General features: G+C 43.9%; 1 protein-coding gene across 1 annotated transcript in view; it reads right to left on the bottom strand.

The window, feature by feature from the left end:
- HECW1 (HECT, C2 and WW domain containing E3 ubiquitin protein ligase 1) overlaps window positions 1–23,600 on the bottom strand; it is a 318,284-nt gene that overhangs the window by 68,075 nt on the left and 226,609 nt on the right. The window contains exons 18-20 of the mRNA XM_033932848.1: window positions 22,724–22,833; window positions 16,751–16,871; window positions 3,125–3,238 (exon numbers count right to left, since the gene is read on the bottom strand). Coding sequence (XP_033788739.1) covers window positions 3,125–3,238; window positions 16,751–16,871; window positions 22,724–22,833 — 345 coding nt within the window. The remainder of the gene's footprint in view (window positions 1–3,124; window positions 3,239–16,750; window positions 16,872–22,723; window positions 22,834–23,600) is intronic.

The following is a 23,600-nucleotide window of genomic DNA, read 5'->3' as shown; positions in this document are numbered from 1 at the left end:
AATCTTGTAACTGAGTGCAACCCCTAGAGGTTGCAATAGATGTATAGTTAGGTCAGTGGCTACTGGATTTCTTGAGGCGACGATACCTTTATCCACCAATCGTCCAGATAAGGAAACACTCAAAAGTCATAAGTGCAGAGTGTTGCAGCCATGACAACTAAATACTTTGTGAACACTCTGGATGTTGCCCGCCAAAAGGACAGTGAAGGTGATGTTGGCCTATTTCAAAGCACAAATACTCGCAGAAAGGGGATGTGTAAGCATGTGTCCATGAGCTCTTGAGAGCAGCACCAAGCATTCTTAACTTGGAGGGGATACAAGGTTGTTAAAGAATATGCAGAATTTCTTTTTGAGTAAGTACTTGACACAGCGTGGAGGTCGAAAATTGGTTGAAGTCCTCCCATCTTTCTTGGTATGAGAAAGTACTTGAAATAGAACCCCTAGCCCTTCTGTTGAGGATGAAAGAACTCTCCTGTTACTTTGTTTAGAGGGAATTCTGGTAGATGTATAGCATACCCTTATGCCACCACAAGCTGTCATCGTCAGTGGAAGAGGGTGAGCGGACTTCCGATGGGCCTGGAAAGAGGTTGTAGAATGTTGACTAGGCATTCCAGAAGCACATCAAAAGACTAAGTCAACTCAGTACTATGGAGCATTACAAAGGCATTATAACATTTTTGTCTTTGTTTTCCATTCCTTTCCTGATGATTCCTAACATTCATTTGCCTTCTTAGCCACTGGCCGTAGATTGTCAGCTCATACTTTCAATTTATCCTCAATGATGACAAATCCTTTTCCTGGGCAGTGACTCCAAAATGTGTAACCTTGCATCACATAGCTATAGTCTGGGTTCCTCTTTCCCACATGCATCACTTTGCACTTGCTCACATTAAATGCCATCTGCCTTTTTGATGCCTAGTCTCGCAACGACCTTTTGTGATTTAATAACTTTGAACAACTTTGTCACATCAGCACATTTAATTATCTTACTAGTTATTGCCATCTATCGGTCATTGATAAATATATTCAAAAGCAGCACAGACCCTTGGGGAACCCCCCCTATCTACAACAATATATACAGGATGAAGAGAGAACAAAATAATCTCACCAAATACCTCTCTCGTGTCAACTTAATTTTATGTATCACTGCTCAAGTATTGTAAGGAAACTTCTTCTTCCAGCACATGTCTCTCAGTACTTCTAATCAAAATAGATTCAAATGTAAAGGGGAAGAGCCTCAGATCTCCGTGTGTTGTAAATTTCAATGCTGAACAACCACACTAGATAGTGTACTTCCCACTATCTACCCTTTTCCATTGAAAGTGTTGCCAGTTACTTGACCTAGAATGTCCAGAGAGGTATTTCTCTCTAGCAGTTCTGTCATACTGTTCTCTTTGGGATGGGCAGTGCTGCCTTGTGACATAGCAACATAGTAAATGATGGCAGATAAAGGCCTGAACGGTCCATCCAGTCTGCCCATTAGTTATACCCATTAAAAATTCATGATTAATTTAACTTGTCTCTTCTTTAATATTTCTGGGTCCTAGACTATAAAGTCCACCTGGTATTGTCCTAGGTTCCAAATGCTGAAGCACTGAATGTGACACTGTTTTTGATTATGTGTACATTTTGTTTTAATTTATCATGGTTTGTGGTGATTGGTTTATATTATTATTTTGTGTTATTTTAGATGAAAGTTCCCTGATGAAGCCCATGGAGGGTGAAACTGGTTGGAGCAGCAACAGCTATGGTGAATTGATTGTATAAGCAGCTTCCAGTGGTTTTGTGAGTCCTCTCAGTGTACCACCATCTTTGATGGTTGGAATGGACTGCCTATTAAGGTGGGAAAGTTTGTGACCTTGTTTCTGAATATCCTTGCCATTTGGAATTGTTGGGGGAAATATAAAAGATTAATAAAGTTTGCTTTTTTTAAAAAAATTGTTATTTGTGATAAGACACCACCTTCTGATTGCTATTTCAGAGCATGCATGTATAAGTGTCAATACTAAGATATTTATGTGTGCCATTTTAGAAACCTACAAGTCAATATATTACAATCATTTGGCATGCATATGATTTGCATGAATAAATTTGGGAGAGAGGTAAACAGGGGAATTAAAAAGGCAACCTCCTTTAATTCCTCCTGTAGGGCATAACCTAAAATATGCACTTCCAAAAATCCCCAGGAACACCTTTAAATTCCAACACCAAGAACAATGAGCATAGATGTGCATTCCCCTTTTGAAATGGAGAATGCACATGTATATTTTAGCTCCTCCTTAGTTCTGCCCTCTTGCCTTATACCAGATCCACGTACATATATAGTACTTGCGATTTGCATGTATAAATCCCAGCTTTTTTCAAAATCGGGTTTGCGTTATGTACATGTAATTGCTGGTATTGACCCATGAAAATCATGAATAGGGCTTCTAAACTAACCGCCTATATGATTGTAATGAGCCAATGCTGTTATTTTGGATTATACTACAATGCCAGCTGATCACTGCAGTCCTTGAAACTGCTCTCCATGACTTAAGTTAAAATATGCCACGAACTGACCTCTCTTAAGTGGGAGCTCTCATTTCTGGCTCTTGAGCTTAAACAATATGCCTGATATTCAAAGCAATCAAAACATGTAAATTTGCCTAGCTCACAAACCAAATGTGTGCAGATATGTAAATATTGTCTCATACGGAGTAGTCAGGGAGGGGGGAGATGGAAGTTTATAGTTTGGGAACTATTGATACAGTTCTGTTAAGTGATGATATTTCTTTTGTGGGAAAGACCACAGGAGAGGTGATAACACAGTTTTTATTCCGAAAACTGCATAACAATCACTAACAAATCTTTGAAATAAACAAAATAGTGACCCAGAACTAAAAGAAACTGATGCATAGCTCAGCTTATATTTTAAGGACTGTATTTGGTGCGAAATAAATTTAACAACACCCATTTTATGGAGGACTTTCTCCTATTCTGTTTTGTTAGCCAAAAACTTTGTAAATCAAGCCTTATCGTTATTCCAAAGAGCATATGTAGAAATATCAGATAGAAATATCTGAAAAAATATCTCCTTCCCCCCCAAAAAAAAAAAACTATACCTATTGTAAAAAGAGGTGCTTACCCTTCCTCGCCAACAAATGTTATATAGAGTTTATTTCTCTGCAACTCCTTGCGGGAGTAAGCCATCACCTGATTGAATGTGCCCTCTAGCAAGTGATCACGCCGTATGATTAACCTGTGAATGAAACGGGAAGAAAAAAAAAAAATGTGTATTAATTAATTCTATTGAATCCCACATGACAGAGGAGAAGAGGCTAAACCATCATCACTAATATAATCTGCAGCTGATAAAAACAAACACTCCCTAAAACCACAGTCTTATTTTTAGTTTCTAGTATGGACAACTTTCCAAAATATGACTTACTGATGGTATAATACCTGAAGAATGACTACAGTGTGTGGCTTTCTTGTGGACAAATCATACATTTTCTAGATGCTGAAGTACAACCAGAGAATGACACAGGGACAAATTTTTCCCTGTCCCCGCGGGAACCCATTTTCCTGTCCCGGCGAGTTCTTTTTCTGTCCCTGCCCTATTCCTGCAAGCTGTCCTCATCTGTACAAGCCTCAAATGCTTTAAAATCACAAGTGTTCGAGGTTTGTGTGGTTAAGGCAGAGCTTAAAGGAATGGAATAGGGACAGTGACAAAACTCACGGGGACGGAACGAGGAAATTGAGTTCCTGCGGGGATGGTGAAAAATTTGTCCCCATGTCATTCTCTAGGTACAAATCTCAAGGAAGTTGCAGCCTGGCTGTGCAAAATTGTGCATCTGCCATTTATGCCATGTTGATGGCTTATCTAAATTGTATGACATTGAACATGTAAAATAAATAACTCATACACAAAAAGCGTTGGTGCTAGAGCCAAGTTCGTGTTTTGTTTTAACAGTACAGGCATATTCATTCTGACAGCGAACAACCAGAACAGTTTGCATAATATGTCATTGTTATTGTTAGGTGCCATCGACTCGTGTTCGAGTTTTAGTGACTTGATGAATTGCGGATCTAAAAAGAAATTGGTTTTGTGTTAGTCTGGAAAGATCCTCCAGCTTCATCCCCATGGTTGTTTTCAACATGTCCAGCCATCTGATTGCAGGTCGCCCTTTTCATCTGGTTCCTGTGATCCTTCTCCAGTGATCTCTCTCTTCTGATGGTGTGACCAAAATAAGACAGTTGTACCCTCATCATTTGGGCTTCGAGTGACGTAGCCTGATTGATCTCTTCCAGAATCGATTTGTTAGTTCTTCTGGCGGTCCACAGCATGCCTAAAATCCTTCTCAAGCACCAAAGCTCATATGAGTCAATCTTCTTTCTGTCTTGTTTCTGAAGTGTCCAGCTTTCGCAATTCGCATCTGTAACTGATCACTGAGAAAATGAGTGTGTGGAAAAGTCTGATCTTCGACTGGAGTGTTACCTCCTTCCTTGCCTTTGAATACTTTGTCGAGAGCCTTCATTGAAGAGCGACCAAGTGCTATTCTGTGAAGTATTACCTCCCTGCTAGTTGTTTCTTAAAAGATGAAGATTTTGAGCTTGAAGGCGATAGAATAGAAGTTGTAAAGGATTTAAATATGTCATTACAAATCAGTAAAAAAAAAATCAAATAGCCTACGGATTAGCTGACAGACTATTTTAATCTAGTGTAGCTGAACTTTTTCTTCTGTGTCCTGATGAAAGGAACATAGCTCTCCAAACCTAGATGGAGTGTTACTGAGCATCACTGACAGCTTGGTAATGAATCTTTTAAGCACATTTGTAAACCTACTGTAATTAGAGCACATGCAAAAAAGAGATATTAGATGTTTGCATTTTATGTTGTAGGACTTCTGGACTAGATCCTGTACCACATTGGAAGCCCTTTTCTGGACTATTTCTGTTCTCTCTCTACCCTGTTGGAGGTACACTTCTCCCTCTGTATTTGTGGATATAGGGGATCAGCATGGCAGCGAATACAGAAAAACCACGAATAACTTTTTGTATGTTATTCGCTGTTTTTCTGTAAAAAGCCTGAAAAAGACACAAAACCGTGAATAAAATTACCTGTTCCTATCAAGAAAGTGCCTTTGATTTCCTTTGTACAACGCTGAGAGGATCAATTTTCTCTGTGCATCGCTGGGAGCTATTTTGACATAAATTTGGGGGCGGAGCCTGCACACGAAAAACCACGAATAACCAAAACCGTGGACAACGAAACCGTGAATACAGAGGGAGAAGTGTACAGTCGTCAGAAATGGACAGGGTGCTCCAGGTAAGGCCTTACCTGGTAATTTTCTCTCTTTTAATTGCAACAGATGAATACTGAAAATTGTGAGTTATGACCATCTACCAGCAGATGGAGAGAGGACAAGAAACTGAATCCTCTCATTTAGGATGGTAAGCATTCTGGTCAGTGAGTACTTCTCATTAAAGAAAAAGCAGAACAAATGTCTCCTTCCTCACAGAAAATATTAGAAACCAATAATATTAATTAATTAATTAATTAATATTAGGATTAATTGAAATTGTTTCCCTTATATTTATCATTTTAAGGTGTAGGGAGGGGGGAATATTTATTATTATTTGTTTTATATGATAATGGAATATATGGGTGGGAGGGATGGGAAAGGGAAAGGGATAAAAATCTATGTAATGTATCAATGATTGTTTGTAAGTGATGAATTTATTGTTAATGTGAAGGAATATTTTTAACACTTAATGTAATCTTGAAAATGAATAAAGAATATTAAAAAAAAAAAAAGAAACCAATAATATAGGAACACAAACTCCACACAGTATCTAAACAGAGAAACTGTATTTCTGGACTCATCTGTTTCAGAATTTTAAACTGGATTTTTGTGACTCCTGTCGCTAAAAAAAAGTATTAAGTACTACGCGGTCGAGTCACATTATTATGGCCACTGCCTACCTCTGATGTCAGGGATGCACAGCTAATGAACAAATGCACGTGCCACACACAAACTTTGTGGGTATATAAGGAGGGATGTCAGCAGTCTTCTTTCTCCTAGACTTTTGTATTCTCAAATCGGATTGTATTACCAGTTTCCCTGCCATGGAGAGCTACAGCAGACTTTTCTGTGTTGCATAGCTTGTGGTGTCTATTATGCTCTTTCAGCCTTTCCTCTATAGTGCGTCCAGTTGCAGCCAATCCAACACTGGTGAAACTGGATGCCATAAACAGGTGAATCTGAGATTGCAATTTGCTTACCCGGGTCTCTGGAAGGAAGACCTTCCCCAAGGAGGTGTCGAACAGCACTCCTAGATACTCCAGGCCCTGAGATGGAGACAACCGGCTCTTGGAAAGATTGACTACCCATCCCAGTGACTGCAGAAACTCCACTACCCGAGCCGTGACCCGGGTGCTGTCCTGGAACAACTTCACTCGAATCAACCAGTCATCCAGGTAGGGATGAACTAGAATGCCCTGTTTTTTCAACGCCGCCGCAACAACCACCATCACCTTGGTGAACATCTGTGGAGCCGTGGCTAGACCAAAGGGAAGTGAACAGAACTGATAGTGTTGCCCTAAGATCGCAAAGCGCAGGAAGCGATGATGTGAGGCCTGAATAGAAATGTACAAGTAGGCCTCCGTCAGATCTAGAGAGGTCAGAAACTCCCCCAGCTGAACCGCCAAAATAATAGAACGCAGAGTTTCCATGTGGAAGGAAAGCACATGAAGAGCCCTGTTGACCCCCTTCAAATGCAGGATGGGCCGAAAGGTCCCTTCTTTCTTTGGCACCACAAAGTAAATCGAGTACCAACCTGTGCCCCACTCCTGCATGGGAACTGGAACCATCGCGTGGAGATCTAACAATCTTTGAAGGGTCTGGCGAAAGGCCTAATGCTTCCACACTACCTGCGAGGGAGAAGCAAGAAAATGGTCTGGCAAGGAACGGGCAAACTCCAGAGCATAACCGTCCCGAATCACCTCCAGAAACTACTGATCGGACGTTCTATCTGCCCAGTTTGGATAAAAATCCCTCAGCTGGGCACCCACCAGAACCAAGACGGGCGCTGGCAAGGAATCATTGGGCAGGACGGGTGGCAGGGGACCCAGTGGGGGCGCAACCCGCACCCTGGCGGGCCTCACGAAAGGACTGTATGCGCAGGAAGAATCTGACTCTAGAGAGCCCAGGAAACTGAAAAGAGGCAGCCCCTTGACCAGGGCAGAAGCAGCGGAAATAATGCCCACAAGCAGCCCCACCTCGAGCCAGCGGCCTAGGCCTATCCTCAGGCAAACGAAGCATTTTAGAATCAGTGAGAGTCTAAACCAACTTGTCCAGGTCCTCACCAAACAAGAAAGATCCTTTAAAAGGAAATTTTGTCAACTTAGCTTTGGACGCTGAATCCCCCGACCAAGCCCGAAGCCAAAAGGTACGGTGGCAGAAGCTTGCAAGAGGTCATACATAGCATCTGAAAGATAAGAAGCACCCAATTCAATCTTTGCCACTTTGCGCTTGAGCAATTCCCAATCCTCAGACTTACTGTCATAGAAACATAGAAACATAGAAAGTGACGGCAGAAAAAGGCCGAGGTCCATCGAGTCTGCCCACACCATTGACCCACCCCCCTATTTAATCGTTCTCTGATGACCTTTCCCTCGTAGAGATCCGACATGAGCATCCCATCTGTTCTTAAAATCTGGCACGCTGCTGGCCTCGATCACCTGCACTGGGAGCTTATTCCAGCTGTCAACCACTCTTTCGGTGAATAAGTATTTCCTGGTGTCGCCATGAAACTTCCCGCCCTTTATTTTCAGCGGGTGTCCTCTTGTGGCCGAGGGTCCTTTAAGAAGGAAAATATCATCTTCTACCTTGATACGACCAGTGACATACTTAAATGTCTCAATCATGTCTCCTCTCTCCCTACGTTCTTCGAGAAAATATAGCCGCAATTCGTTCAGCCTTTCTTCGTATGATAGCTCTTTGAGCCCCGAGACCATCCTGGTGGCCATTCGCTGTACCGACTCGACTCTCAGCATATCTTTACGGTAATGTGGCCTCCAGAATTGTACGCAGTACTCCAGATGAGGCCTCACCATGGTTCTGTACAAGGGCATTAGGATGTTGGGCTTCCGACTAACAAAGCTTCTCCGGATACTGTCAGCCTAGAGGCCTATGGGAAATTATATCAATCTGACTCTGGCATGGGAAGGCAGATAGACCCTTAGTGCAGGGAAACTGTTTCAAGTATCCCTGATATGTTTTAAGTTTCCCTGATTGAATCATGACTAGCTAAAAGGTGTTAATGTCTGATTAAGAGGGTGCTTAGGTCCAAGTGCACAGATCAAGAAACAAAGAAGCCAGAGACCTAATCCCATCACCATGCTTGCAGGTATTACACCCTCCTTTGTCAATTAAATTAACCATTGTTTCAAACAGTTTGCAAGTTCTAAACAGAAAGATACTGGGAAATACAATATTTTCTCTAGTCAATAAAATTCCAAGGTATAAAAGCCTGCTCTCTGCTCTATCAATGTATCTCTTTTTCTATGGAGCTATCAATCTCTCTTTTTCTATCAAGCTATCAGGAGAGGGGTCTTGGCCCCCTCTCTCTCTTTCTATCTAGCTATCTCTTGGCTCTTTGCTTTGCACTCTGGTTCTGTCTTGGCTCTCCCTCTCTCTGTCTATCCTTCCCTTTATCTATGGAACACGAAGCTTAGACCATCCCCCGTTTCTCTCTCTCTGGCTCTTCCTAGAACTGCAAGCTTCTATGTCCCTCTTTGCCTCTGAACTCTGTAAGGCAGGGAAACTGCTATGCTCTCTATTTAATTGTAATGCTTAATTGTAATGATTATAAATATTGCTTTTCTGTAAGACTATTTCTATAATATATTCTTTATATAATCACCTCTGGCTGTGCTTCTTATTTGATTCTATCCCTAATGAAACTTCTGTGAGGGAACTGAACCTGGGACCAGCGTTTGTCAGGACGCCTTTCACTTAACCCCTACCACCATACATTGGGGGGGTCACTAACTAAAACTGATTGCTTTTCTTTTCCCCTATTTATATAATATATTCTTTAAACAAAACTGAAAGATACAACCCAACATTTGCCTAGCCCTGGATGAAGCCTTCTCCACTTGATTGGCCGTTTTCATGTCTTCACTGATGATCACCCCCAAATCCCGTTCTGCTGTAGTCCTTGCTAAGGTTTCACCATTTAATGTGTACGTTCTGCACGGATTATTGTTGCCCAGGTGCATGACCTTGCATTTGTTAGCATTGAAGCTAAGCTGCTAGGTCGAGGACCAAAGTTCCAATAAAAGCAGGTCTTGCGTCATGCTGTCGGAAAGACTGCCGTTACTCACAATGTTACATAGTTTGGCATCATCGGCGAATAATGCTATTTTACCTTGAAGCCCCTGAGTCATGTCTCTTACGAATATGTTGAAAAGGATCGGGCCCAAGACCGAGCCCTGCGGCACCCCACTGGTCACCTCTGACGATGGTACCATTAACCACCACCCTCTGAAGTCTACCATTCAGCCAATCGTGGACCCATGCTGTAAGTGTTTCACCTAATCCCATCGATTTCATCTTGCTCAATAGCCTGCGGTGGGGGACGCTATCAAAGGCTTTGCTGAAGTCCAAGTACACGACGTCCAGGGATTCTCCCAAATCTAGTTTCCTTGTTACCCAGTCAAAGAAACTGATGAGATTGGATTGACAGGACCTACCCTTGGTGAATCCATGTTGGTGGGGTTCGCGTAGTTCCTCCTCGTCTAGTATCATGTCTAATTTGCGTTTGATGAGTATTTCCATGAGTTTACTCACTACCGATGTGAGACTCACCGGTCTGTAATTCGCAGCCTCTGTCCTGCAACCCTTTTTGTGCAGAGGAACGACATTAGCTGTTTTCCAGTCCAAGGGCACTATTCCCGTGCTCAGGGACAGATTGAAGAGTATGGATAACGGTTCCGCTAGGACGTCCCTGAGCTCACTGAGCACCCTGGGATGTAGATTGTCCGGCCCCATTGCTTTGTTCACCTTGAGTCTTGCACATGCTCGGCCCAGCAAAAACACGCCCGAGCCACCAGCTCGCCACACATTGCTACCTGGACTGCTAGAGCAGTCACATCAAAACTCTGTTTAAGGAGGGACTCTAACTTATGCTCCCCCGGGTCCTTGAAGGCCACACGCTCTCAGAGGAGAGCGACACATTTGATAAAGGGTATGGAAAACCTTTCATACACTGAGAGACTGGAGAAACTGGAGCTATTTTCCCTGGAGAAGAGGAGAATTAGAGGGGATATGATAGAGACTTACAAGATCATGAAGGGCATAGAGAAAGTAGAGAGGGACAGGTTCTTCAAACTTTCAAAAAATACAAGAACGAGAGGGCATTCGGAAAAGTTGAAAGGGGACAGATTCAAAACCAATGCTAGGAAGTTTTTCTTCACCCAACGGGTTGTGGACACCTGGAATGCGCTTCCAGAGGGCATGATAGGACAGAGTACGGTATTAGGGTTCAAGAAGGGATTGGACAATTTTCTGAAGGAAAAGGTGATAGAGGGGTACAGATAGAAGACTACTACACAGGTCCTGGACCTGTTGGGCCACCGCGCGAGCGGACTGCTGGGCACGAAACACCCCAGCTGTAATAAAAGTGCCGGTTGGATGAGAAAAAAACCAATACAAATGGCAGTTTTAACAGGAATTGAGCCCTTTAGACTGGTACACCTCAGGATTTATTCTTTTCACTTAGTCAGAACAGACTCTACAGCTCTCAAAGCTGGAGAGCTGACCAACCAGGGGGACTGGCTGCTGGCTGAGGCACCTCTACAAAAATGTGAGGAGATGGAGGAAGGTGGGAGTGGGGGGACCCAGCATGAGACCCGCTGAGTTTAACACCCCCGAGGTCAGATGGATCCCCAAACAGGACCTGTCCAAGCTCTATCTGGCACAAAAGGGGAACCCAGGAGTCTAACACAAAATTCCAACAGTATTACCTGCTTTAATGGAGACTGAAGAAGACTGGATTGCAAGAGGGGAAGCTATCCTAATATACAAGTTTGTTCTCAGTCTCCACTTGCTGGTAGCAGTGAGGTATATAACCCATTCGTAAGGACTATACCAGTCTACCAGGTGCTACAGAATTAAAACTTGCCTGCTTCTTCCTCTTGGGGCTGGGGAGACAAGCAGAAGCCAAAGTGGGCCCTAGGGTTTTTATAATTAAAAAAAGAATAAAACTTACAGCGTGTAGAGCTTCGTCCTCTACTTGCTGCCAGCCACTCACTCTGGCTTCTGCTCCTGCTCCCTGCCTGCTGCTGCACAGTGCACACTCACTCTCGGGCTCCTTCACTCGGGCTCTTCTTGCTCCCACCGCTTCTGCTACCTCCACAGCTCGCCCTCTCACTTTGACCTCGGCTCCTGCGTCAGCTCATCGTTCTCGCCCCCACAGCCCGCCTACTCACTCCCGTCCAGGGCCTGGCTCCTTGTTCTCACCGCCACCACCGCAACTAAATGGCTTGTTGCCATGGGGTTTTAAACGTATGTGACGGTGGCGGCAATTGGGTTCCTGTAGAACAGTGTCTTGCAAACTTTCTGGCTGGCGGCACATTAAATCCAGTGCCCCCAGCTGGAAGGCACCCGGAAGGTGCGCGGATGTCGACATGATGATGTTATGTGCATGCGTGATGTCATCATGTCAACAGCCGCGCATGCGTGGAGGCCCATCTGGCTGCGACCCGCCAGTGGAGGGATCCAGGAGGTGCGGGGAGAGGAGGAGAGATGTTGGCCAGGAGGAGAGTCATCTGTGCCGGCTGACTTTCTACAGGACGTACCTCTCGCTGTGAGAGGCACGTCCTGTAGGCAGGCAGCTGGTGTAGACGACTCTCCTCGCCAGTGTGTTGCGGCACACCACAAATCTCAGGAGGCACACAGTTTGCGATACACTGCTGTAGAGGAAGAGGAGGAGGAGGACTCGTTGAGGGGAGTACAAGACCATTTGGGAACTCTCTTACAGGAGGAATTGAGGATGGTGAGGAGGAGGTGGAGGGATGACAACACCAACCTAGCCCAGCCCAGTGAGTCTGGAGATAAGATGGATCAGCAGGGAGCTGCAGTAAATGGATGGCCTTATTTTTAACTGTGGGAGCAAAGCTTTTTACCGCTTCCGCAGACAGTAAAAAGTTTTACGCTTGCATCCATGGTGATGCACCCTAAAATTTCCCAGTTGCAGTGGATTTACTGCAATTTACCACTGCTCCCCGTTCCCATGTCATTCTCTAAATCTTCATTTTTTTGCCTTATTCAATGTTTTTTCCTGTTTTTCATTAATTTCTGTTCATCACTCTCACTGTAAAACTTCAACAAATTATCTTTCTGTTCTTTAAGTCGTATATGGTTGTTCTCACACCATATTCTTCAGTCAGCCTTTGTACAGACACACCATGATCAAGCTTGTTCAATACCTCAACTTTCTGTGCTTTCCTTTTCTGCTTCTCACTGCTCTGAGTGGAATCTGCATCTCTCTTTGCAATTTTCCAGCCCTCTGACCTTTTCTGCTTCTTACTGCCACTTTCGAATCTGCAGCTTTCCACTTTCCAGCCCTATAGCTTGAATTGCACAGAGATCTGGAGAAACCCATGCATCTGCATTTGTTTCAGTGTGTGTCACGTTGGGAAAATTAACTACTTCCAGTTTGCGTCAAATTTTGGTTTTTGGAATTTCAGATAAAGCGTCTTGTACCTGTATAATTACATGAGAATTTTCATATGATCAAACAGTAAGGGAATACATTATTACATCACAGCTTAGAAAACTGGTCTCTTTGAACACTTTCTGGGTGATATTCACAATGATTTAAGCAAGCAATAGAGCAGTGTATTGCAAACTGTGTGCCTCCTGAGATTTCTGGTGTGCCGCGACACACTAGCGAGGAGGAGAGTCGTCCATGCTGGCTGCCTGCCTACATAGAAACATAGAAACATAGTATATGACGGCAGAAAAGGGCCGACGGCCCAATAAGTCTGCCCAATCATGATCCCTTCCACCCTCGAGAAACTATCCCCTATCATACCTCTGTAGCGACCCCACATGTTTGTTCCATCGTCTCTTGAAGTCGAGCGTGCTACTAGCCTCGACTACCTGATGTGGAAGACCATTCCATCTATCAATCACCCTCTCGGTAAAGAAGTATTTCCTGGTATCCCCATGAAATCTTCCTCCCCTAAGTTTTAGCGGATGTCCTCTTGTCACCGTGAGACCCGTAAGAGTGAAGATTTCCTCCTCTTCCTCGATGCGGCCCGTTATGTACTTGAAAGTTTCTATCATGTCCCCCCTTTCTCTGCGCTCCTCGAGCGAGTATAAGCGCAGACTGCTCTGACGGTCTTCATATGAATGATCTTTAAGTGAGAGGCACGTCCTGTAGGAAGTCTGCCGGCATGGATGACTCTCCTCCTGGTCGGCGTCTCTCCTCTTCTCACTGCACCTCCCGGATCCCTGTAATGGCGGGGTCGCGGCAAAATAGGCCTCCGCGCATGCACGGATGTTGACACAATGACATCACGCATGTGCGTGGCATCATTGTGTCGACATCCGGGTGCCTCCCAGCCGGGGCACTGCATTTAGTGTGCCGCCGTCCAGAAAAGTTTGCGGAACACTGTAATAGAGACTTCTGCCTACTTAAATTACTTCTCTGTGGCTAACTGCCAATATTCAATGACACTTATGTAGTTAACGATGCTGAATATTGGCAGTTAGCGCCTGTGCTGAAGCTAGCTAACCTATGGGTTTCCGGGGCGGAGTTGACATTTATGCGGTTAAGTGCCAATATTCAGTCCTTGAACTCTTAAGGTAACCACTTAAATCGGGCCACATAGAAAGCAGTCCTATCTTTAAGTGTTTACGCTTATACGGTCAAGGGCTGAATACTACACTTGACTGACTGCATATGCTTTAGAGGCCAGTCTAGAAACGGTTGTTCAATGCCAGTTCTCAGATGTGGTCCTTGAGCTTGCAAGGTTGCAGCGGGAACTCACGGCAGCCATTTCCTTTAGCAGCTCTGTACAGGGCAGGAGCGGAGGAGGATCACTTCTGCCCCGGTTTACTGCTGGACCACTAGGCGGTGCAAGGTATGTCTTTTTCAGGTGCATGAAGCAGGAGGGAGGTAGGGTGGTGTGGGATAGGACATGGGAAGGGTTGCTCCTATCTCGGTTCACTGCTGGACCACCAGGCCTTAAGAAAAGCCTGAGGAAGGCCTGCAATGGGTCAGGGAGGGTGCAGAGCCAGCCAGGACAGAACACGGTAGAGGTTGTAGAGCCCCCCGAGACAGGACAAGAAGGGAGTGCTCCTGTCCCAGCTCACCACTGGACCACCAATGCTTATATCTGAATGTATACTTGAGTTAACCTTTTTTTCTCCCTTTTTCAGAGAAAAAAAGGTTACTTCGGTTTATGTTTAGATTAGTTTATTTTTGAGTTTAAACAGTATGCCAGCTCTACGGTCGCCGCAAATGTGAGTGCCTAAATATTGGGCATGTTAATACTCAGTTATAGAGAATGACCGGGGACCGTTTACCGTGGTAAACCGTGGTCACCGCAGTAAATCTGCAGGAATGGAGACATTTGTAACTGGTTTACTGCAGGAATGGGGGCCAAGACCTTTCACCGCCCTGTGGGAGCGGTGAAAAGTCTTGCTCCTGTGGTAAAAAAAAATTGCGCCCATGTCAGACTCGGCATCTCCTCCCCAGTTCCTCTTGCACCTATTTTACCTTCAGGAGCCAGCCATGCCACGATGAAGACAGAAGGAACCCAAAACCAAAGCCCGAGACCAATGTGATTTGAAGAATAAAATTACCAGACAACAAAAGGTAGAAAAAAAATAAACTTATTTTATATTTTGTGATTAGAATATTTCAGTTTTGAAATATGTATCCTGCTAGAGCTGGTATTAGACATAACTGGGGACCGCAAAGCCCAGGCTGTTCTTCTTTAGCTTCCAACTGGCTTAGAGAATGACAACTCTCTCTGAACAGGGGGCAATTGCTCTAGTTGTACTCCCCTAACACTATTCCTGCCATGTGTGACTGTTAGCTTGATTTTTCTTTGTAGCATTCTGTAGTAATTTGGTTTGTTCAGTTTTCACAATAGTGGTGGGGATATTTGTGAAAGGGAGGGGAGACGGGTTTTGTTGATCCTTGCTCTGTATTATTTGTGTTTATAAAATGACAATTGTGCAGAATATTGTCTCTTTTTATACTTTAATAAATAAGTTCAGTATAAAATCATAAGTATTTGAGGCTTGTGCGAATGGGATCTAACAATTTTCAGGGACCGAGCTTGCGGGGTGGGGATGGGGACTGAGCTCATGGGGAGGGGGCAGGGATGGGGACTGAGCTCGCGGGGACGGGACAGGGACGGGGACTGAGCTCGTGGGAACGGGGCAGGGCTGGGGACGTGCTCATGGAGATAGGGCGGGAAAGGTGATAAATTTTTTCCCCATGTCATTCTCTAATCTAATCTAATGCTTGTGCTTGGCTTTATATACCAAATTTTCATTCTAAGAAAGCTCGACTTGTTTTACAATAATTAACAACAGATAAAAACCATGAAGAAGATTAAATTACCAGAAGAATTAATTTTCAAAGTGTTTAGTAAATAAAGTAGTTTTTAAGAGCTTACGGAAAGATTGGAGTGACCAGAACTTCTTAAGAGGAACAGAAGATCGTTCCAAAGTTGAGAAAACTTAAAAATCAAAGATTGACTAAATATATTAACTCCTTTGATCCCTTTTCTGGAGGGAAAGGATAGTTTAGATTGTTGGTCACCTTTTGCGAAAGAAAATCTATAAAGATTCCAAGATAAAGGAACAAGAGGAGTGAAGATACCATATAGAATTTTAAAAATAGCACAAGCACATTTAAATTGAGCTCTAAAATAAACCAGGAGCCAATGAAGACTCTAAAGTAGCAGTGTCACATGATCAAACTTACGTTTCCCAAATATCAGTTTTGCAGCAGTATTCTGAATCAGTTGCAGTCTATACAGGCAAGTTTTTGTGATACTGAGGTAGATAACATTACAGTAATCAAGGTGCGAAAATATAATTGACTGAACTAAAATAGATGGTGATGAAAGAGATGTTTGACCTTCCTCAGCATACGCAGATTTAAAAAGCATTTCTTGATCACAGAGTTAATTTGTTCCTTGAAAGAAAGAGACGAGTCGAAAAGGACTCCCAGAATCTTAGCAGAAAACTCAATTTGTAAAGAGGTTCCAGAAGCCAATGTTACAGAATGGGGAAGGCAATCCAATTTTGGGCCTAACCATAATAATTTGGTTTTAGTAAATTATAGACCTGAAAATAATGATATTGTCCATGCTGTATGATAATTCAGTAGATATCCTTCCTTATACACTGATCTGCCTGCTGCTTTCAGTAAGGAAAGGTATCAATCAGTGCCAGTGAAAGCTGATTGCATCAGCACATTCATATTTCATTCACAAGAACTTGAAATATAAATCACAGCAATGTTGGTCAAGCACCAACTGCTGTGAATGGACAGTGACCCAGCACCACTTCTAGTCTCACTGTGGTTGGTTTACTTTCTCCCTAGAAAACAACAGCTGGGATCTAGCATGGAGAGTCTTCATTTACTACTCTCCGGCGAATGTTTCCCTGTTTTACATCCGCCCATTCAACAGACTTCATCGTGGACCTGGGCTGATAAAATGATCCATACTCACTTAATTTTACCTGGACCTTGTCCATATCCTTTGGCTTCAAGTTTTCGGTAGAAATTCCTTAGCTTAGCTTCAAAGTCTCTCCTGTACGGAGAGGGAGCTCTCACACTTGCTCGCTGCAGTCCTGGCAGTGAAAATACAAAATATTCATAACCACTAATGAATTTTTATCTTCACTGTAATCTTTCAATACATGAAGAATTAAAAAATACATTATGGGGGTCCTTCTATAAAAAAGCATTAAGATTTGGATTTACAGCGCTATAACGCAGGATTTTAATGCACAGCAAGCCCAAAACTAATGCTGTATGAAGAAGAGGCATTCCCACTATTTTTTTATTATTTAATTATTTAAAAAACTTTGCATACTGCCTGGAGTCACAGCGGTTTCCATATAAACATACATAAGGCACAAACAAATAACAATACAAATCACTCTTGAAAACAATATCAAAACACATACGAAATACAACCTACAGATTCCTCAATAACATATAAGATTAAATGTTGTCAAAATACCCAAACAATTTCAGGAGATTGTGTGTTAGATCAAAATGTGGTGCCTGCTCCTAGTTAAGTGGTCCCATATTAAGGGCTCCTTTTACGAAGGTGCGTTAGGGCCTTTACGCGCAGAATAGCGTACGCTAAAATGCCACGCGCGCTAGCCGCTACCGCCTCCTCTTGAGCAGGCGGTAATTTTTCAGCTAGCGCGCACTAATCCGGTTTGTGTGCTAAAAATGCTAGCGCACCTTCGTAAAAGGAGCCCTAAATCTACACTAGCCAGTAATGTGCTAGCTGACTAATGCTCGTACTGACAATGAACAAACTGATGCAATGTTCAAATTTCACCCAAGACCTCAAATACCCGTGACACTACTTATTTAATTTTTCATGTCCTTGCTGGGGTGAGATGTTCATCATCGGTCTTGCCCTTAAATAAAATGCTCTTCTATATTTAAGTTGTTCACCACACCAGATTGAAAAAAGAAATTTAGCCTGTATTAAATAATAAATTTAAGGGCATGACCGATGATGAACATCTCACCCCAGCAAGGACACGAAAAATAAAATAAGTAGTGTCACGGGTATTTGAGGTCTTGGGTGAAATTTGAACATTGCATCAGTTTGTTTATTGTCAGTACGATATATATCAGTTGAATGAACTATTTTCCTATTCCAGCTGCCTAATGCTTCCACACCTACACTCCACCCATATCACTCCCGACAGAAAAATTCTGTAACGTTTGGTTTAACATGCAGAAATAGGCAAACTTCCGCAAAACCTCTTAATGCAATTGTGCAGTAGCCTGTTTCAGCACCTTGACCATGCATTAAGGGTGTGGTTCTATAATTCCTAAGCGCTGTTTGGTGTGGTCATCCATCAAAAGCTAGGTGTCGTTTATAGAATCACGCCTAGCAGCACTAACTTGACTTAGGCGTCATAATGTTAGGCGCTAGTATATTAGGCCAGGGTTTTCCTGGCCTAATTTATCGGAGCCTAACAGACACCTACCAATGCCTAAGTCACACCATGCCTATTCTTTGTCACTAACCATAGAAACATAGAAACATAGAAAGATGACGGCAGAAAAGGGCTATAGCCCATCAAGTCTGCCCACTCTACTGTCCCACCCCATTAAGTCAGAGTGCTGCTCGACCCACGTAGAGATCCCACGTGGATGTCCCATTTATTCTTAAAGTCGAGCACGCTAGTGGCCTTGATCACCTGCACCGGTAGTTTGTTCCAGTGATCCACCACCCTTTCTGTAAAGAAATACTTCCTGGTGTCACCACCAAATCTCCCTCCTCTGAGTTTGAGCGGGTGCCCACTTGTGACTGAAGGGTAGGTGCAGGTAGACATGGATAGGTGTCTTGTAGGTGTTAGTAGATGCTGTGCTGAGTTCTGCACAGAACTTATAATTAATAGCTTTTACCGTATATACTCGAATATAAGTCGATCCCCCATATCCCCCCAAAGGAGGAAAAATGGTCGACTCGAATATAAGTCAGGTAGCTTAATAGTCAAGTGCCCTGCCCGGCCGGGTCTGCACCCAGCCCCCATCCTGCCAGGCACTGCACCCAGCTCCCTTCCCTCCCTCCCCTGTCAAGCACTGCACCCAGCCTCCTTCCTCCCTTCCCTTCCAGGCACTGCACCCATCCCCCTTCCCTCCCTCCCTCCCCTGTCAGGCATTGCACCCAGCCTTCCCTCCCTCCCCTGTCGGGCTCTGCACCCAGCCCCCTTCCCTCCCAATTCCTGTCAGGCTCTGCACCCAGCCCCCTTCCAATGCGGGCTCCTGCTCAGTGGCTGAAGAAACCAGATTTCGCAGCAGCCACCATCGACTGGATTAGGAGCAGGGCAGGAGTGTGGAAAGCTCGCTCCTGCCCGCTGCACTTCTGGACCACCAGGGATAAGCAGAGGAGGAACGAGGACAGGGCACAGAGGGGGGACAGGGTGCAGAGCCTGGCAGTAGCCTGCAGTAATTCTGGCCCGAATATAAACAGGAACCCCCATTTTTGGGCCAATATTTTGGCCCAAAAATCCAGGTTAATATTTGATTATATACAGTAATTTTTTTTTCTTAGCTCTTAATGGCATGGTCAATTACCACGCCAGTTAAGTTAATTAAACAATTTTGAGTTCTGTGTGGAATTTGGCTAGATGTCCCTGATCTAGGTGCCACTTATAGACTCAAGTCCTAAGTGCTTACCCCCAAATTCTATACATGGTGCTCAAAATTGTATGCACAATTTTGGGCACATGTCCAATACTTAGAGTACCTATTTTAAAAACTTGCTGTACACTACATTGGGTAAAACACTTCATAAAAGCAGTTAATAAATCCAAATAAATAAAAATTTGTGTGCGCAATTTGAGTAACGAGCCTATTAGGACCCATAATTGGGTGCTAACAAATAATTATTGTCGTTAATTTGCAACAATTTGGATTTCTGCATGCCTCTTGTTAGGCACTATTCTATCAAAATCTGCATATAAATTTTATGGTGCGCACCTCAAAAGGGGGTGTCATGGCATGGGTCGGTCAGAGGCATTCACTAAAGTATTATAGCACTTGGGGGATCCATACCTAATTTACATGCCCAAATTTATACCTGGTTTCAGTTGGTGTAAATCTTTACATCTGAAAGCTAGATATAGATCCCGGTGCTAGGCGCTATTCTATAAACTGACCCAACTCAGATTACCATTTATAGAATAGCACTCACTAGGGTTGCCAGATTTTCCTTTTGCAAAATCTGGACCTCTAGCCCCACCTAGTTACGCCCACCCCCGCCCTAATTCCGCCGCCAAGCATGCCCCATCCCCGCCCCCCCCCCCCCACTGCCTGCTCTTGTCGGGCAGGGAGGAAGTCCGTGCATTCACGGCCATCACGAGATGTCACACGCACGCGCTCGTGACGACCGCACATGCGTGGACTTCCTCCCTGCCCGACACAGCTTTTCAAAACCCAGACAAAGTGCCAGGTTTTGAAAGGCCGTCCAGATCCCCGGACATGTCCGGGGAAATCCGGACGTCTGGTAACTCCAGCACTCACGGCCATATTCTATAAAACACGCCCTATTTAGGCACGACTAGGAGCCCTAATTGCGACCACCTAGCAGCTACATAAGTCTAAATTTGGGATCCACGCCATGCTTAAATTTTTTAAATTAGCTTAATTGGCATAGTAATTGACCATGCTGTTTTCCAGGGTTCATAGACAAAATCGCGCGAGACAACAGCGCGCCGACAACTGAGCGCAGACAACTGAGCGCAAGGTTGACGGCGCGCCGAAGAAAAGCACTATTTTAAAGGGTTCCGACGGGGGGTGTTGGTGGGGAACCCCCCTATTTTACTTAACAAGACATCACGCTGGCGTTGTGGGGGGTTTGGGGGGCTGTAACCCCCCTCATTATACTTGAAACCGAACTTTTTGCTTGTTTTTTAGGGAAAAAGTTCAGTTTTAAGTATAATGTGGGGGGTTACAACCCCCCAAACCCCCCACAATGCCAGTGCAATGTCTGTTAAGTAAATTGGGGGGGTCCCCCCCCCACAACCCTCGTCGGAGCCCTTTAAAATAGTGCTTTTCTTTGGCGCGCCGTCATCCTTGCGCTCAGTTGTCTGCGCTCAGTTGTCGGCGTGCCGTTGTCTCGCGCGATTTAGTCCCGTCACCGTCTTCCAGCCAATCAAAAAAAAAAAAGAAAGCAATTTGTTTGGTGCTGAACTCTTACGACACCTAGTGGCATCTAAGTGGAGGTGCCATCCAACATCTAGGGATGCCTAACGATGCCTGTTAATAAGTAGGCATGGTTATAGGCGCAGAAGAGGTGTGGTTGACTTAGGCATCGTTAGGCATCCGACATAGGCACTGCCAAATTAGGCAAGTGAAAAGCTGACCTAATGGAGTGGCGTCTACATCTAGGACGCCTAGTGAAGCCTAAGTCCACTCCAGTTGTTAACCTTTGTAATTACGCTTACCACAGTTCCTACTTATGTTGTGGTCCTTTGACTTCAAACAACTTTACCTGCTCTGGAAACCTCTTATGTCGTAGCTCGCTGACTTTGGTCAGTTTTACCTCTTTTGTACACCACATAGATCTGAAAGGCTTATGCAATATATAAATAAAAACTTACGTTATGATTGTACCATAAATGGTCCCATTATGTTGACGGACAATCACGTTGAGTTCGGTGCCATTTATAGAATCTGGCCCTCAGTGCGCATATTTTTCAACCCTGAATTTGGGCACCATTTACTGAATTTACTCCCCCCCTTTACAAAACCACGATAGCGGTTTTTAGTGCAGGCTGGCGCTCTGAATGCTCTGCACTGCTCCTGATGCTCATAGGAATTCTATGTGTGTCGGGAGCAGTGCAGAGCATTCAATGTACCGGCCTGCGCTAAAAACTGCAACAGTGTTTTCTTCAAAGACTTTAAATGAGGCTTTTGAGTTCTTGGGATGATTATTTTGCAAAGATCAAGGATTGACAGAGGCTCTGAGCTGCTACCAATAGCTGCAGCAGTAAGGCAATAACACTATCCCCTTCCAGCCCACTCAGCATGGTTTAACTTGCCAAGAGCCTCTCCTGCTCAGTTAAACCACTTTGAATATCAGTCCCATAATGGATAAAATAAAAGCTTCCTATTTGGTTTGGTGAAATTAGCTGCCTAGTTGAATCAGCTTTCAGGCTTTATACATTTACTTGCTGAACGACAGAACATAAGAACATAAGAAGTTGCCTCCACTGGGTCAGACCAGAGGTCCATCTCGCCCAGCGGTCCGCTCCCGCAGCGGCCCATCAGGTCTGCGACCTGTGAAGTGGTTTCTGACCACTTCTATAACCTTCCTCAAGTTCTATCTGTACCCCTCTATCCCCTTTTCCTCCAGGAACCTATCCAAACCCTCCTTGAACCCCTGTACAGATTTCTGGCCTATCACATCCTCCGGAAGCGCGTTCCATGTGTCCACCACCCTCTGGGTAAAAAAGAACTTCCTAGCATTTGTTCTAAACCTGTCCCCCTTCAATTTCTCCGAGTGACCACTAGTGTTTGTGGCTCCCCTCAGTTTGAAGAATCTGTCCTTATTCACTTTCTCTATGCCCTTTAGGATTTTGAAGGGCTCAACCAAATGGTAAGTGGGGTGATGATCAGCAGCGAATATGCATATTCAATTGATTATAAATATAGTGATGCTAAATGTACATCTTCATTTAAAAGCCAAAGCCATTGTGTAAATAAAAAACACTGACTACTGCTGCTGAATATCGACCCACTATTATCATTTTAAGAAACTGAGGGATTTCATCAGCATTCAGCAGGAGGGTTCTGTGAATTCTGGGTAATATCTTAACTGCACCAGTAGTAGGAAAAATGTCAGCTTTCCTTAATGTATTTTAACCACTAACACCACCCTTTCACTTTGGGCCTGTTTTAGCTCCATCCTTTGCCATAGTGCGTGTTGCACTGGTTCTCTTACCTGGAGAGTTCTGAGGTGAGGAGCCAGGAGAGCAGCGGGGAGAAAAGCTGTAACAGGGGTGGAAGACAGACTGCAAAGGGGTGTAAGACATAATCTCTTCTTCAAACAGACTGAAAATCAAAGATGAAAAGAGAGAAACTGGAGAAATTAGAAAGACTGAAATGTAGGAAAAAAGCTGCAATTGGATTATCTGTACTGTGCAAGTGTCTAGTTATTTAGAGGCCAGCACTGCCAAAGCTTCTTGGTCACTGTTATGGTAGCTGGTACCAAATGAAAAATGTGTTAGTGATTGTATTACCAGTAAAGCTTTCTTCCTATTAAAAACATTCAGCTCTATTTAGCACATAGCCAGCTACCCAAGATATTCAGCAGGAGATAGATGGCTATCTCCTGGTGAATATCAGTCTTAATGAATTGGTCGATAAGTGGCTTTGTCAAGTGACATAGCTGGTCACTGCTATTATTCAGCGGCTTGAGCTGCCTAAAAGGGTGATCTATGTTTGGCCATTGAGACCTAGCAGCTAGGCGCTGAATTTTGGTCTTGCCAGCTATGTCTCAGGCAACCAAAAATAGACTGGCATTGAATTTCCGGGTTTGGCACAGATGAAGGGTATTTATTTTAAAATGATGAAATAAAATTTAAGATTTGTTCCCATAACTTTATCATCAGTAAGCATTTTAGATATAATTTCTATTTTAGTGTATATAACATCAAAATAATGTGGAGGGGCATAATAATAAAAAAAAAAAACACGTCTAAGTCCCCTTTTGGCCTAGGCCCTAAATGCTGAAAGTAGAAGCAGGGAAAATGTCCATTCTCAAAAAAAAATCCAAAAGGAGGTTTTTTTGATAATGGCCTGCCTCTACGTTCAGCTGT

This window comes from Geotrypetes seraphini, chromosome 2, assembly GCF_902459505.1.
Source record: "Geotrypetes seraphini chromosome 2, aGeoSer1.1, whole genome shotgun sequence".
Lineage (NCBI taxonomy): Eukaryota > Metazoa > Chordata > Amphibia > Gymnophiona > Dermophiidae > Geotrypetes > Geotrypetes seraphini.
This window is presented reverse-complemented; position numbering and strand designations above follow the sequence as displayed.